This window comes from Leopardus geoffroyi, chromosome A2, assembly GCF_018350155.1.
Source record: "Leopardus geoffroyi isolate Oge1 chromosome A2, O.geoffroyi_Oge1_pat1.0, whole genome shotgun sequence".
Classification (NCBI taxonomy): Eukaryota; Metazoa; Chordata; class Mammalia; order Carnivora; family Felidae; genus Leopardus; species Leopardus geoffroyi.
In genome coordinates this window covers 115,886,825-115,903,710 of record NC_059331.1, presented here as the reverse complement: position 1 = coordinate 115,903,710, position 16,886 = coordinate 115,886,825, and the positions used below count along the sequence as shown (strand labels likewise).

The 16,886-nt window shown below is 37.1% G+C and overlaps 1 protein-coding gene, 1 non-coding gene and 1 pseudogene across 5 annotated transcripts in view; 1 reads left to right on the top strand and 2 right to left on the bottom strand.

Moving 5' to 3' along the window:
• IGF2BP3 (insulin like growth factor 2 mRNA binding protein 3) overlaps positions 1-16,886 on the top strand; it is a 150,435-nt gene that overhangs the window by 29,797 nt on the left and 103,752 nt on the right. For 3 of the 4 annotated variants that reach the window (XM_045495081.1, XM_045495084.1, XM_045495082.1), the window contains exon 3: positions 15,693-15,741. The exons of the other annotated variant lie outside the window; for it this stretch is intronic. In XM_045495081.1, coding sequence (XP_045351037.1) covers positions 15,693-15,741 — 49 coding nt within the window. The remainder of the gene's footprint in view (positions 1-15,692; positions 15,742-16,886) is intronic. 4 annotated transcript variants of the gene reach the window in all.
• LOC123606555 lies at positions 6,913-7,611 on the bottom strand (annotated as a pseudogene).
• On the bottom strand, positions 12,424-12,527 carry LOC123607747. Its single transcript, XR_006716896.1, has one exon. It is a non-coding gene; the product is annotated as a U6 spliceosomal RNA (small nuclear RNA).

The window sequence follows — 16,886 nt, the reverse complement described above, 5'->3', positions numbered from 1 at the left end:
TTTAAGATGTGTTGGGGTTTTAATCATCAGTAGAGTATGCTAAATGTAAGTGTATGTGTATGATGTAGGACCTCTTAGAAATAAAAGATTAAAACTTTGACCTAGGTTCTTTCCCAGCCCTTCTGAAGCCTGGGTAAAAATTAAGATGACCTGATGTGTGGAGAAATGGGTGGTGTGTTTGTGTTCTGGCGTGCTGCCTCCTGGTGGATAGTCCGTCTTGATAGCTTATTTGCATTTGTTTCTACCAGTCAGTCTTGAGGCAATTAATTAAAGTGCTTGGCTGCCTAACACGTTCTTAAGTGTTTTGAAAATGCGTAAGCTTTTATTTCAACATTTTTACAAGGTGTTAAAGTCTAAAGCCCAGCCCACTAAAATTTTAATGCCCTGTGCAGATTGTTAACGACAGATTTAGTTTGTGATGGTTTTTCTACTAGAAAAGCTTTCAGAAGGATTAGAGCATTGAGGAAAGGGCTGGGGGTGCAGGGGAGGAAAGGGCCATTTTAAACTATTGATGTCTATATTATAGAGAAAGGCTGAGGGTAGGTAGATGTGCTGTGGGTACGTTTGACGGTACGTTCTGTGCAAAGGTGAGAGCCTTGTATACCTTTGGTGCTCAGTGCCCCGGCTCCTTTTGGTTTATGCTAAACTGTTTGGCCAGTTATGTTAACGTGGTAAAGAGGACCAAACAACCTTTGAGAGACTATGTCCTCCATGGATTTGGAGATGTTAGTCATAGGTACTGTGTTTTGTAGATAATCACACTGATACTTATTTTAAAATGTGTTTATTTTGAGAGAGAGGGAGAGAGAATCCTAAGCAGTCTCTGTGCTGTCAGCACAGAGCCTGACACGGGGCTCAGTCTCAAGAACTGTGACATCATGACCTGAGCCGAAACCAAAAGTGAGATGCTTAACTGAGCCACCCAGGTGCCCCTGTTATTGTTCAAGATTTTATTTTTCTAAGTAATTTCCACACCCAATGTGGGGCTCAAACTCAGAATCCTGAGATCAAGAGTTGCATGCTTCAATGACTGAGCCAGCCAGGTGCCCCTAATAGCACTGATTATAAGCATGATATTACATCCTAGGTTGTCAAGACTAAGCCAGCCAGGTGCCCATGATAGACAGTTTTAACATGTTACTTTCTAAATATGATGCTGAAAGTGGAGCTATTGAATTTTCTAGCATCTTGGTTTAAATTTATTAAGTAGATTTTACTATTACTGCTCCTGGAAATTTGTCATCTTTTTTTTTTTTTTTTCAGAATATAATTGGAAGTCTGAATATGTTTTGGAAACATGAAATATATTACTGAAGTTTTAAAGAAAAAAAACAACTAGATTATCATAGAGCTTTTTTTTTTTTTTTTTAAGTTTTATTAAGTAATCTCTGCACCCAGTGTGGGGCTCAAACTCCCAACCCTGAGATTAAGAGTTGCACGCTCCACCAAATGAGCCACCCAGGTGCCCCTAAAAGACTAATGCCTAATACTTTAATGTTATTTTATCAAGCGACTATCCCATCTAAGCATATGGGGCCCTTGAAGGGACTTCCCAGAAGAAGGGAACTTCTTGAAATGCCAAATTCATTACATCTTTTATTGTCAGAGTTACTTGTCTTACTCATGTGTCCTGTTAGCTGCTGGGTGAGGCTGGATGTTTTGGTTACCTTGAAATGATTTACTCTGTTTTGGTGTGACCACCTTGGTCCTCCTCTGAAAGGTGGATGTAAACTAGACAATTTCGAGTATTTTCTTCAAGAGATTGAGATTTATATTATTATGATTATATTTGAACAGTTTTCTTGAAGATCTGTGTAAGTGATTTTTTTCTTACACAGAAGCTAAATAGTAGACCTGTAAAATTAATGTATAAATAGCATGGAAATTGGAGTTCAAATTTGAATTTGGCTTTTCATTTACCTGCTTTTTGACCTTGGTTAAAAGAATCCCTTGAGACAATTTCCTTAATCTATAAAGTGGGAGTATTAATGCCTACTGAGCTTGGTTGTTGGTATAAGGACACAGCGTAAATATATTTCAAGTGCCTGACATGATCTTTTACCCCTTGGGAGTAACTGAATAAATGGTATCTGTTATTTTAATTATCAATATTGTTGAAATTTAAAAATTGATTCTTAAATTGTACTTGGGGCAGAAATAATCTGGAAATGATTAACCTCCCTGGGTATTTCTGACTTTAGTCTGGCTAGCTAGGAAATGAAACTTTGGGGTGCCTGGGTGTCTCAGTTGAGTGTTGGACTCTTGATCTTGGCTCAGGTCATGATCTTGTGGGTTCATTAGTTCGAGCCCCACATTAGGCTACGCACTGTCAGTGTGGAGCCTGCTTGGTATTCTCCTTTTCCCCCTCACCCCCCCCCCCCCGCTTGTGCATGTTCTCTCTCCCAAAATAAAATAAACGTAAATTTTTTTTAATGTTCTATTTCATCTGTGGCATCTGTTTGTATCAGAATTGGCATAAATGCACATTGTATAAAATTTTTGCACAGTGCAGCGATTCTTTTTAAGTGAATAGTACAGATAATTTCATTAACATACATTGTTATAAGATAGAGTTTTGTGGTTATTCTATATTTGAAGTTTAACTGTAGTTATTAGAGCAAAATGAATCTTGCACTATCCACCCGAGGCAAAAAGAGACTGTTGTCTAAAGCAACAATTTTAGAACCTTTTAGTGTTTCTGAAGTATGGGAAATGCTAGTGTGGTTGCAGGTCATGTGAGTGAAAAGTACTTAAAGTTTCTTTACTCTCAGACAGTTATATCAACTTAAATCATATTTTTCATCTAAAACTTCCTTTCTCATGTTACAAGTACTAACAAGCCCACAGTTTGATTTTGATGGAATTTATCATTTTCGAAGATAGTGACTTCCAGATACTAGAGAGCAGAAAAAAAAATGTGGAAATTTCAAAAGTACTACAGTAGAAACAACAATATAATAAATCCTCCTTACCTGCCACCTGGCTTCAAGAATCACCAGCTGATGACCAGCCTTTTTGGATATTAATACCTCTGATGATTTCTGAAGCAAATTCAAGATAGCAAGTATATTTTCCTAACTTCTTCAGATTGCATCTTTAAAGACAAGGACTTAAAAAAAAAAATAGACAATACCATAATTATAAAAAACAATGGCACTAATTCACTGATAATGAAAAGTCTCATTTTTCCCAGGTGTGTGTGTGTGTGTGTGTGTGTGTGTGTTTTAATAGGCTTCACACCCAACTGAGGCTTGAACTCACCACCCTGAGATTGAGTCTCATGCTCTGCTGACTGAGCCAGCCTTAAGTTTCCATTCTGATTTTATTTTTTAATGTAAGCTGTAAGTTTAACATGGGGCTTGAACTCAAGACCCTGAGATCAAGAATCACATGCTTTACTGACTGAGCCAGTCAGGTGTCCCCTAAATATTTTTTTAAGGATTTATTTGAATTAGGATTTATGTTAAGTTCTGTACATTTGTGATTGGTTGATATGTCTTTGGGTTTTTTTTTTTTTTTTTTTAATGTCTAGGCTCCCCATCTTTTATTTGGAATTTGTTAGAAAACTTAGATACTTGTGTTGGAGAGTTTCCCAGGGTCTTGATTTTTGCTGATGTGGTGTCTTTTAACATGTACCTCTGTCTGCAGAGGACACCGTAGCTCTAGAGAATTAATCATATTCAGTATGCCTTTTTTTTTTTTTTAATTGGCAAACATGTCATAGGCAAGACATGAGAATGTTTTAATATCTTGGCCAAGTTTTATTTGTTTAAAGGAATAACAGATTCAAATAGTTTTTTTCCTGTGAATTCAAGGATAGATATAGATGAGGAAGCTAAAAACATGGATGTGTTCCCATGGGGATCTGGGAGTGAGGGGGTGACAGAAGAAACACTTGAGATTTTTACTTAGAATTTTTGTTGATGGTGCCTGGATGTCTCAGTTGGTTGAACGTCTGACTCCTGATAACAGCTCAGTCATGATCTCGTAGTTGTGTGGTTGAACCATGTGTCAGTTCAGTGTGGGGCTTGCTTGGGTCTTCTCTTCTCTTCTCTTCTCTTCTCTTCTCTTCTCTTCTCTTCTCTTCTCTTCTCTTCTCTTCTCTTCTCTTCTCTTCTCTCTCATGCGCACTCTCTCCCCCTCACATGTGTGTGCATTCTCTCTCAAAATAATAACGCAAAAAAGAATTTTTGTTTATTCCTTGTTTGAGCAATGTTGAGTAAATTGCAAATTATGAGCCAGGCAATTTGCTAAGCACTTGAACATACAACAGTGAATAAGATGGAAATAATTTTGCCCTCCTGGAACTTGCCCCCTACTGATATCAGTAGATTATCAGTGGTCCCCAGAGAATCTGATTTAGGAGGTCTTCATTGGGGCCCTGAAATCTTTAAGAAAGCCCTCCTTGGTCTAACGTAATTGATCCTTAGACCGCAGTTGGAATCATATCTTTTTACCTTTATAGTTGAGGGGACAACATACTTTGTCTTATTTTCCTTTCTTCCATCCAGTATTCAGTTCACTAGGATCTGGCATCCTCTTTAATTGTTGGAGCAAATATGTTTTTCTTTACAGTACTTGTGACCTTCTGTCAATTCCGTAAGTGAATTCAATTTTTGACAGATTATTTTTTTTTCTTTTTTTAAATAGGCTCCACGACCAGTATAGAGCCCTTTCACAGAAATTCTTTACCTGAGATGTACCTGATTTACCCCTAAATCTCCATGTTGCTCCCTCCTTCCTGTTTCTACTGACCATTTTTTAAGACTGTCCTAAAATGTCTGATTTCTTTTGCTAGACTGTAAAATGTTTGGGAAAGAGAAAACTGGTATTACAACACTAGTTAGAACTGTTGGAATCTAGAACTGGTTTCTCTTGCTTCATTTTGTGTTATACTACAGGTTGGAAATAAGGCTGATTCCCCCATAACAATTAGTAAGGTTTATTTTATAAAACAAAAACAAAATTTGAAAACTGCCCATGATTCTACCAGCCAGAGGGTGTAATGATCCCTTTTACCTGGATCTCTGGGTTCTTTGTAGTTTTCTCTATTTACAAGTTTAAGGTCTTTGAGCATGTTACAGCTTTATATAAGGAAATAACAACAAAAAAGAGAATACTTGAGTTAGAGGCTACATCTCTAGTCAGAGGCTTTGATAAGAGATGACCAAGTCAGTGATGAGTCAGGGTTATTTATGCCAGTTGACCCTTTGCATCAGCAAGGTATATTAAACTTTTTAAAAATTGAGGTTGACCTTTTAAAGAGCTACTTTAATTTTTTTTTTTTCAACGTTTATTTATTTTTGGGACAGAGAGAGACAGAGCATGAAGGGGGAGGGGCAGAGAGAGAGGGAGACAGAGAGAGACAGAGCATGAAGGGGGAGGGGCAGAGAGAGAGGGAGACACAGAATCGGAAACAGGCTCCAGGCTCTGAGCCATCAGCCCAGAGGCTGACGCGGGGCTCGAACTCACGGACCGCGAGATCGTGACCTGGCTGAAGTCGGACGCTTAACCGACTGCGCCACCCAGGCGCCCCTAAAGAGCTACTTTAAATTCTTAACTGTATAAAATAAAAAAGGAGATACTTGTATGTAAATATTGAATACTATTAATACAGGTAATTAGCAGTTTTGAATTTGGCTGAGTAAAACTGCTTTTTACATATAGATTGAATTGGTTGGGCACAACTGGAATGAAAATCTGAGCTAGTACAGAGTGCCTCCAAGTGGTGGATTTAAGAGGCTTAAAAATGGTCCAAATGTGGACGATGTGTCCCACTTGTTTGAATAAGAAAACAAGGCAAAGGGAAACCTGTTAATATTAGACGTGGTTTTCTCTTCCTCCCTTCTGCTGGTATTAGCCCCTTAGATTGTGATGAGAGCCTGAGTCTCCTTACGAAGTGGGAATTTAGTGATTCCCTTGATTTGTATAAGTATTGATGGAAAGGGGTGTGATAGAGCCTTTTGGAAGAAATAAGATGAAGAAAATACACATTCAGGATCTGTAGGTAGTTTGGACAGAAGGTTGCAAGCCTTAATACATTTTTGTTTCTTGCATTAGTACTTACTGTGAAATGACTGGCTTCAGAAGTGCCTGATGGCGTGTGTATACAGTTGTCCTGGGCAGTTGAGTTAGCCAAGTTTTCAGCATTGTTGCCTTCCTTTCTTGTTATTAATACGTAACCTTGTCCTTTTAATGTCAGTACTGAGTCTTGATGTGTAAATGATCATCATATGGTTTAAAGCTGTAGGGAGAAGTGAAAGTTTTGTGTAGGATTAACCTATACTTGACCTTTAGGGTTTAACAAAAATTATAGCCTGTAATTTTTCTGAAGTCATTTGATGTGGTTACATTATTGGTTGGATTATACGTGAAATCAATAAAATGGAATATAGTGTAATTAAGGGGATAGGCTCTGGAGCTAGAATGCCCAGAGGTATATTCTGACCCTGCTACACATCAGCAGTGTGTGTTTGGACAAGTTAAACTTAAGCTATTGTTTCCTAATCGATAAAATGCTCTGAGGGTTGAACGCAGACACTGTCATAAGCAGTGTGTGCTGCTATAACAAAATACCACAGACCATGGGGCTTAAACAATAGACATTTATTCATCACAGTTCTAGAGCCTGGGAAACCCTCAAGGTGCAGGCAATTCTTTCTGTTCTTGATAAGGGCCTGCTTTTCCTGGCCTGTAGAGAGATACCTCCTTGCTGTGGCTCACATGGCCTCTCCTCAGCATCTGCTGGTGGAGAGACCCCTGGTCCTTCTTTTTGCAGAGATCGCAATCCTGGGTGCCCAGCTGGCTCAGTCAGAAGAGCATGTGACTCTTGATCTCGGGATTGTGAGTTTGACCTCGGGGTTGTGAGTGTGAGCCCTGCACTGGGGAGAGATTACTTAAAAAATAAATAAGTTTTTTTTTTTTTTTTTTGGAAAAAGTTTGTTGTCGAGAAATATAAAAAATTCCCCACAAAAGATGCTATTCTCTCATTTCCCCATCTTCTTCCTCTTTTTCAACACCCCTGATATAAAGGACTTAAAAAACTTCACCCAAATGTCCAGTCAATACTCCATCTATGTGTTTCTTCTGTGTTTGCAAGCTGCATGTTCATATAGCCATCTACAGATACCAAGGTAGTCTTTGTACTCCATTCCCCCTTAAGTTTCACCATTACTGGCCTTCCTGTTAATCCATTCAGGAAATGTTTGGGGTCGAGGGGCATACTCATCGCTACTATAAGCAAATGCTGTGGGCCACTCGCCGCCGATCCAGCTGTTGTCTGTCCCTCATGACTGGAGTAGCTATGGTTGGGTGCGAATCACGGAGCTTCAATAAATAAATTCTTAAAAAAAAAAAAAAAGATCATACTTGTATTATGGGGGCTCCACCCTCATGACCTCATCTATATCCTAGTACTTTTCAAAGGCCCCTTTCGTACGTAGTACCATTACAAGGGAGATTATGGCTGCAACATAGGAATTTTGGGAGGTGGGAGGTGCAGGAACAAAAGTATTCTGTCCATAACAGACATGAAGCGTTTTCTTGTTTAAATTCTTTTTTTAGTTTATTTATTTATTTTGAAAGAGCAGGTGAGCAATTGGGGGGTGGGGGGAGCAGAGAGAGGGAGAAAGATAATCCCAAGCAGGCTTCCTGCTGTCAGCTTGGAGCCAAAGGTGGAGCTTGAACTCACAAACCGTCAGATGGTAATGTGAGCCGAAATCAAAAGTCGTACACTTAACCGACTGAGCCATCTAGGCCCCTCTTGTTTACTTTCTTACCTGCTGTCAAACCTTATAGTGGAAGAAAAGATGCAAATATCAAAGACACTTGGCAACAACCTAGTAATCTAAAATTTGAATTGAAAGTAATCAGCATGAACACATGGTTTATTTCTCTTTCACACAAAATGTATATATTTTCCAGCTGTGGCCTAGGAGTAATGACCAACCCAATAATAATGAACACTCTAGTGACTAGATTGTGTCTCAGTATATTATTTCTGATTAAAAAGGACTAGCACTTTATGTAGAAAAAGCTGATTGCAGATGGGGCTAGGAACTGTGCCGGCTGAACCTGAATTGTTCTGTTGTAACAGAAAGCAAAGGAGTTCTCCTAGGTTATTGGAGTCCTGTCTCAAGATGCAGGAGTCAATATGAAGAAGCTTGCATTGACTGACTAAAGATGAGGTATTTGGAGCATCAAAAGGAATTAATGCATTAGATTGATACACTCAAAATATCTATGACTGCGAATTTATGATACTGAAAAGAAGTAAACATTTGGTCCTCTTTGGACAATGCCAGAACGCCAATTCCTTATTCTGAAAATACAATTGTGAAATAACAATGCCTTTGAACTGCTGAAAGAAGAGATGGAGATGAGGATTTTCATGAAGCTGATTTATTTTGGAACGAAAAGTGCTTTAACGAAAGGTGCTTTAATGAAATTGCTGAAACAAAATGGTACCTTAGAGAAATGTACAGAATGCCTTGCAGATGAAGAGAGGCATTTATGTCCTGGCTAGTACCCTTCCCTTGTAAACTGTGTATTGTCTTGAGGGTTTCATCTCCTTTGCTTCTAGGCTGCTCTTCTACTCTTCTGAGACGTTGGAGAAAGCCCTGAAGCAAAACAGAGATGTCTGAGTGTGTGCTTAGGGGTGGAAGGAGGCAGAGCAAACCTCACTGTACCTAGGCCCTGTCTGCCACAGCTGTGGATGAAATCAGACCCGAGTGAGGGGTTGTGATAAGAGGCACAAAACCATCCGCTGCAGAAGGGAAATAATCAATTATTTATCCTGTCTTCACTGTACCTACTGTGCTTCAGAGTTCCAAATATTTGACAAGAGAAAGTGTTTTTTTTGTTTTTAAATAACGCTAGGTTTTTGGGTTTTTTTTTAATGTTGTTACTTATTTGGGGGAGAGGGGGAGAGAAAGAAAGAGGATTGGAAATGGGCTCTGCGCTGACACCAGAGGACCCAATGTGGGGCTTAAACTCATGAACTGTGAGATTATAACCTGATAACCTGAGCTGAAGTCAGATGTTTAAGTGACTGAACCACCCAGGCACCCTAAGAGAAAGTTTTTGTTTTGTTTTTAATACTGATGGATCGGTTCATTTATTTATTCATTCATTCATTTTATTTTTGAGAGAGGGCACAAGTTAATCCCTGGAGGGGCAGAGGGAGCAAGAGAGAGCACGCATGAGCGAAATGGGGCTTGAGTTCTACCCGAAGTGGGAGCTCACCCAGTGGGCTCAAACTCATGAACCATGAGATCATGACCTGAGCGAAGTCATGCTTAACACCTGAACCACTCAGGCACCTGAGAAAGTTGTTCTTAATGGAAGAACTCAAGCTAAATTAAAAAAAAAAAAAAAAATACAGAAGCCATGATAAAATGAGAAAGTTAGTTTCAACCTTGAATGAAATAATGGATTTAGGTAGTGATCATTCATGATTGCAGCATCACAGAAAGACAGCTAGAGATAACACATCTCCTTGTGGAAGTATAAAACACTGCTTGTGATAAATTATTGTATCTCCCCGAACAAACAACAACAAAAAACAAATTGAATCTTCAGATCTAATTACTACATTTACAGGGGACAGAGGAGAATACTAAACAGCGCCATGGGGGTGTAATTAGCAAAATCCACACAGTGAAGAATCTATAGGACAAATGACAGGATTTGGGTTTTTTCTCCCCCAAATAAGTTGCAAGGGGGAAAAAAAAAAGGAAACATGGGTTATGAGACTAGAATCATAATCAGCCAAATGCAGTGTATAGCTCTTTTGGGATACTGATTTTTTGGGATACAAATTTAATTTTTTTAAATTGTAGAACTGTGACTAGATATTTAATATTAAATTTTTGTTCATTTTTAAGGATTGATAATAGTATTTTACCTACTTAATCATTTTGAAAGAGAGATGAATATTCATAAATAAAAGGCATAAGAATGACAAATTTGGTGCAATGAGTACATTCCAGGAGGCAGGCATTTGGAGTGGGAGAGAAGCATGGGTAGCTTCAATTGTCTTGTTCTAATTATTTGGGTGGTTGTGTTCCTAGATGTTTTATGCTTTATAATATAAAAATATTACATATCATTGTATATGAAATTCAGCATACTAAACAATTACTGAAAACGACACAAAAGGGATACAGTGGATAAAATTCAGAATGAGTAATCATGCAGGATTTATGACCTGTCAAGTAAATGGCAAAAAGAACTCTGCACATATGTACATCTGGTTGGGATCTTTTCTTTCCTTCCCCTCCCCTCCCAAGCTCCACACCCAATGTGGGGCTTGAACTCAGAACCCTAGGTTCGTGAATCACATGCTGTACCAACTAATCTAGCCATGCACCCCTTAACTCTCATCAGAATCCTGATACGAATAATCCAGCTGTACAAAGATATTTATTAAACAACTGGAAATAGAGTGGATATATGATATCAAGGAATTTTTGTTAAACACTTTGAGGAGCAGTGATGGCTTTATAGTTTTTTTTTTTTTTTAAGTTTTAAATGTTTTATTTTTAAGCAATCTCTATACTCATACTTAAAACCCCAAAATGAAGAGTTGCATGCTCTACTGACTTAGCCACCCAGCCATCCTTAAAGATTTTATTTTTAAGTAATTTCTACACTCCATATGGGGCTTGAACTTAAAATCCCAAGATCAAGAGTTGTGTGCTCTACAGACTGAGTCAGCCAGTTTTACAGTTATTTAAATTTTTTTAATGTTTTGTTTATTTTGAAAGCATGCACATGCTTTCATGAGAGAGGCAGAGGGAAAAAGAGGGAGAAACAGAATCTGAAGCTGACTCCAGGCTCTGAGCTGTCAGCACAGAGCCATATGCGGGGCTTGAACTCACAAACTGTGAGATCATGAGCTGAGCTGAAGTCAAAAGCTTAATGGACTGAGTCATCACGACACCTCTATGGTTATTTTTAAACAAAAGTCCTTTTATAGCTGTTTACTGATGTACTTCTGCATGACAGGCCATGTAAGTGGAACTTGGCTGGTACTGGTTTGAGTTATAGATAAACAAGATAAGGTGATCATACAATAAATGAACCTGGTATGGCATATGGAGGTTGATATTTTTCTAGTTTTATGTAATTTTGAAAATTGTTACAAAATCAGTTTAAATCAGTTGCATTGATTACTAAAGATCTTGAAGATGCTCTTTGGAATCTATGGGAGCTTCTCTGTTGCTCCTTTATTCTGTAATTAAACTTGCTTCTAATAGTATTTTTTCCTAGTAAAGAGTATTGAATTGTCATTATAACTAATATTTCAAGCACAGTAAGCATTTTTGAAGATTTTTATCTGTTAGCTGAGAGCTTAAACTTTACCTCATTTTTCCTTGTGGGGGGAAACCTTTAAATTCTATATGATAAAATAAATTCTGTTAAGGCTTTTTTTTTTTTTTTTAAACAATAGTTGATTAAATGTTCCGGTTTTTCTCTCTCCTTATGAGGTGTAAGAAAATCATTGGAAATGCTAGTAGTTTCTGGTTAGCAGAGCTGTGAATTCTTGTGTTTTTCTTCCCCTTTATAGATGATAATAACTTCTATAATCTATATTTATATAGATTTAAGTATCAGTTGATTGTTTAACTATCAGTTGATTGCTTCTCAGGTGCCAAGCACTGTTCCAGTTTCTGAGAATGAGACGCTCTAATTGGTCTCTGTTCTCAAAGTGTGTGTTTCCTATTGTTTTTCAGGTGTATGTCAGGTGGAGGTAGAATACCAACTTAATTTGCTTCCTGATAGTTAAACTGAACTTTAATGATTAGGTAATCATACGGTAGATATGTATCAATATCTATTTTCTTGACTCTTAACTATTTAGGATCAAACCTAAATATAACCTAATGTTAAAAGCTGGGATGGGAGATGAGTGAAGCAAGTGATAGTATTTTTTTTTCTTTTTTAAATGGATGAACTTGACAGGGCCCCTGGGTGGCTCAGTTGGTTAAGCTTCTGACTTCAGCTCAGGTCAGGATCTCTTGGTTTGTGAGTTTGAGCCCTGCTTCGGGCTCTGCACTGACAGAATGCTTCTCATTCTGTGTCTTCCTCTCTCTCTGCCCCTTGGCTGCTCACATTCTGTGTCTCTCACTCTCAAAAATAAACATTAAAAAAAACAAAAAAAGAATGAACTTGATTTACTTATATTATTTTTTCATAAAATCTAAACTTGTTTTATTTATTTGTTGGTTTAAAGTGATCTCTACATACAATGTGGGGCTCAGAGTCATGACTGAGATAAAGAGTTGCATGCCCTACCAACTGAGCTAGCCAGGTGCCCTCTGGATTTACTTGTATTAATAGGGGGGAAAACCTAATACTGGGGGGGGGGGGGGGAAGAAAAGAAAAATCACTTGGAAAACATATATAGCAAATTTATATATAAAAAATGTGGAATGCTTCATGAATTTGTATGTCATCCTTATGCAGGGGACATGCTAATTGCTCTATTGTTTCAGTTTTAGTGTATGTGCTGCCGAAGGGAGCATGGATCACGCAAGTGATGGGGCTTTGTGTACAGCTGACCTGATAAGTACAGTGGGGTGGGATGGATTTTCTCAAGTACTTCCCAGGTCAGAAGTTTGTTTTTTTGTGCTGGATGGTGAGAATTCATACCTTTGCTGGGACGCTTGTAATCTTGAGCCTTTTGACTCTTAAACTGGTAAGAAGGGAGCATGGGGTTAGCAGAGGAGAAACTGCAGAGTTTTAAATAAGTTACTGACTGATAAGTGGGAAAGAACAACTCTAGATGTGAGAACAGTAACTATATGAAAATAATCCTGATGTTTGTCTAAAATGAAACTTGAGAGAATCCGATAATGGAAACTAGACAGCCGTTTAGGAAAAAGAATTATTTTGGAGTAACTACCAATAAGTAAATGGATGTTGGATATACATTTTGAAGAATGCGTTGAGAAAACATGGCTAACGGATTACTTCTAATATACGAAAGATGGTATTCTATTCACAGAATTTCTTGGGAGCCCTGTGAGGTAGATACTTGTTTTTGTGATAAGAATAATTACCTGCTAGTTGACCTAAACTCTGTATGCACACTTACAGGTGTACTTGTGGAGAAAATATTCGGTAATACGTATACCCACAAAAGAGTCCAATGGGGATGAATACTTAGTTACTTAAAACTGTGCTGCTAATTCTTACTGTCAGGTGCTTGAATAAAACTTAGTACTTGCATATGTGTAGTTGGATGTGTGTAGTAAATCTTAACTTCCTTGGTTACTCAGGATAAATAATTACATAATGTTGAGTAATATTTCTGCTCCCTACAGCAATATATAGCAATTGTGTAATCTGTGTATTACACATCTTAGTAGAGTATATTCTTAAAGGCTTTTATGGGAAATATAAAATTTATATATACAGAAGCAGAGAGAGCGCATGTGTCTTGCAGCTTTAACAATTAATAGCACATGAGTTACTATGAAAGAAATCCTAGGCTTAGCATTTCATGTGTAAATTCTGAGACTAAGGTGGTAGTTGAAATTTTTTTCTCTTAAATTGACCTGCTGTCTTGCCATCTCTATGTGTATTGTCCCTGATGATTGTGCTTTGCTTTACGGTCCCATAAAAATAATTTAAAACTGCTTTTTCTTCCTCCTTAGTTTACAAACAGGATGTACCTGAGTTGGGTTAACTTACATGTTGTTTATAGTTCCCTAAGGGATAGGTGGTATCTGGTGTTTGTTCTCATGCTTTGAGGGGAATGCAAGAGACAAAGGACTAGGTTATGAATCTGATCTTGTGGTTTGCTGTGGTACTTCAAAATAAGTGGGTTATTTGACCAGGAAGGAAACTTCTAATTTTAGAAGCTAAGTAATTTAATTATTTCACTTGATATGTTAAGCCCAGTTGCTAATCTTTTTTTTTTCTTTTTTTTTTTTAATACCTAGCTGACTATAAATTCCTTTCCCTTCTAAGGAGGTGATTTTGTGTGTGGCACCTATGGTACAGTCTCACATAATTGATATCTCTTCCTCCCTTCCTCCCTCTGACAACATTTAAAAAAGGGTAGAAGAAGAGAGGATATATACATTACAGTAAATACTGTATATGATCAATATTATGTGACCTACATATTTACGTATGTGGGCATGTGAACTGAGGTCTTTTTTTTTTTTTTTTTTGGTATTGCGATAAGAAAATTTAATGAATCAGAGTGGTTAATAATAATTACACATGCAATGAGTTAAGCAGTATCCAAACGATTTACATACATATAATACCAAAGAGTTTAATGGACAACACAAAGATTCATATATGTAAGATGCTGAGACATTTACAATTGTGTTAGGTGTCAGTAAAACCATGTAGTAATATTTTGTATATATAACAAGTGAATATAAAGAATGCTAAATAACTCTAATAGCAAGTTTGAGTAGGTAAGGACAGCATTTTTGATGAATCAAAAAACTGACAGCATTTTTGATGAATAAAGACATGATGCACATTTCCAAATGGCAGCCAAAATAACCTCACTTGGAAAGGTTTTAGGCCTAACAAAGTCCATAAACTTGATGAAGGCAGAAATCTTAAATATATTTTTGAGTATTATGCAATGACAATAGAAACCATCAATTTAAGTGTAATCAAAAAGTAATATCTAGCTAAATGCATATTTCATTTAAGATCTTTTATATAACTACTAGCTAGAAAATTCAAACGACTTTTTCCTTAAGTTCCTATTTTAATTTGAGTTAGTTAACATACAGTGATAAGGTCAGGATTTTAATGTTTTTTTTTGTACCATGGAGTCCTTTGGTAGCCTGAAAGTTAGGGATATCTTAGTATGTTTTTCAAGGCATAAAATACATAGGATGATAGGAAATTAATTATTTTGAAATACATTTAGTAAAATGTTAAAACTCATAGTTACAATACGTACTTAACATAGTAAGTTCTAGCAACATGTCTAAGTTTCACAGTAATGGGTGTAGATGATAAAGGTCTGCAACAAGTTACAGTGATACAAAAATATCTGATGTTAATGTCAAAATTACAAGTAGTGTGATTCTACTAAACTTACATGCCAACATTCATAATTAAAGGAGTGCTAAATTTCATGTAGGGGATAGTGAAAAAATAAATCAGTGGTTTTTACTCCCCCTCCACCCATCCAGATTTCCCAAATCTGTCTATGGTCCCCTTGGCTGTGATCTCAGATTAAGAACATTTGTAGTACAGCCCCATAAATTAAAAAAATTTTTAATGTTTATTTATTCTTGAGAGAGAGAGAGAGAGTGAGCACAAGCAGGGGAGGGGCAGAGAGAAAGGGAGACAGAATCTGAAGCAGGCTCCAGGCTCCCGAGCTGTCAGCACAGAGCATAATGCCGGGCTTGAACTCCCCAACTGTGAGATCATGACCTGAGTTGAAGTTGGAAACCGACTGAGCCACCCAGGCGCCCCGGTGTGGCTTTTAAAATAAGCTGTAATAATCCAATGCTGCTGGATCTCCAAATGGTCTCAGTATGCATCCTGTGATTAACTTTGTCTCCTTTTTCCTTCTTTGGTTGTGTTTTCTTACTGCGTATTGCCTTGTAGTTAATGTAAATATTTTAAAGCATCCATGGTGGCTATTAATGTCTTTGGCTTTCATAGTCTTTTTTCTTTTATAAAACATTTTAATTCTTCTGCAGGATCCGGAAACTTCAGATAAGGAATATTCCGCCTCACTTACAGTGGGAGGTAAGAATTTCTATATTTAAAGTTAAGATTTCTGTATTTAAGCTTATTGTTTTTAGTTTTTCGAAGGGTTTTTCTTGTTCCCTCAACTCTGGGTTGTGCTAAAACACAAAATTCTTCTCTCTTGTGTATGTCTTGCTGTGGGCTTTTCTCTGCAGGAGCATAGTGTCTTTCTTAAAAATCTGCTCATTAAAATAAAAAAAAAAAATCTGCTCTTTGATATACTTTAATGGGGTAGTTTTCCTCATTCAGTCCCATCCTAACAGAATCTTGTTTGGGATCTTTCTGATGAGTTCGCCAGTTATATTTAAATATGAACTTCCCTCCTTGGCACATTTTTTAAAGACACCTACCTGCTATTTATACTTTATTTTAAAATGTGAGCTCAGCTTTCTTTTGCTCAGATGGTGGCACTGTAGTAACTGTATAAACAAACCATTTAGCACAGTTGAATAGCCAGTGTCCGTAATTTCCAAAGGATAATAATGACGTCATGGTGAGAATTTGAGATATCAGTGGTTGAAGAAATAAAATGTCTTTTGACTCTTGCTGATGATGGAACCTGAAAGTTCTTAAAATTTATTTGGGAGAGATGGTGCAGGGAAAACTCCTCAGCTTGCATGTATTTTTAATATAAAAAAAAGAGTAACTAGCTTTGTGTGTTTCATATTAGTTTTCTGAAATGACATTTGATGAGTCAGTCACTAAACCAGAACCTTCACCAAAATGCAAAGGATGGTTGAAAGGTTTCTTTTATGGTCAATTAAGGTGTGTTGGTCTGAGGTATGATTCGTCCAATGTCTCAGTTGGTAACAAATCATTTATGCTCATGATATTTAATACAGCATTTATTTTCAGAACAATATAATTGGGTTTAAACTTTGCTGGAAGAGGTGGTTCTTAGATATATACTGAATATTTTCCAAGTTATATAATGTATAGAAAGTATATTTTTGTAGATGGAAACAGTGACTTTTAAGATTAAACCTAATGGATTTTCCTGTTTTAGATTAACATTGGTTTAGGAACTTGAGTAGCTTGGAGCATGGGTACCCAAATCAAGTGTCATGGTAATCAAGATTACTGATTGGATCCCCTTATTTTAACATGGGCCATGTTAAATATGAGTTTCTGTTTGAGAACTAAAT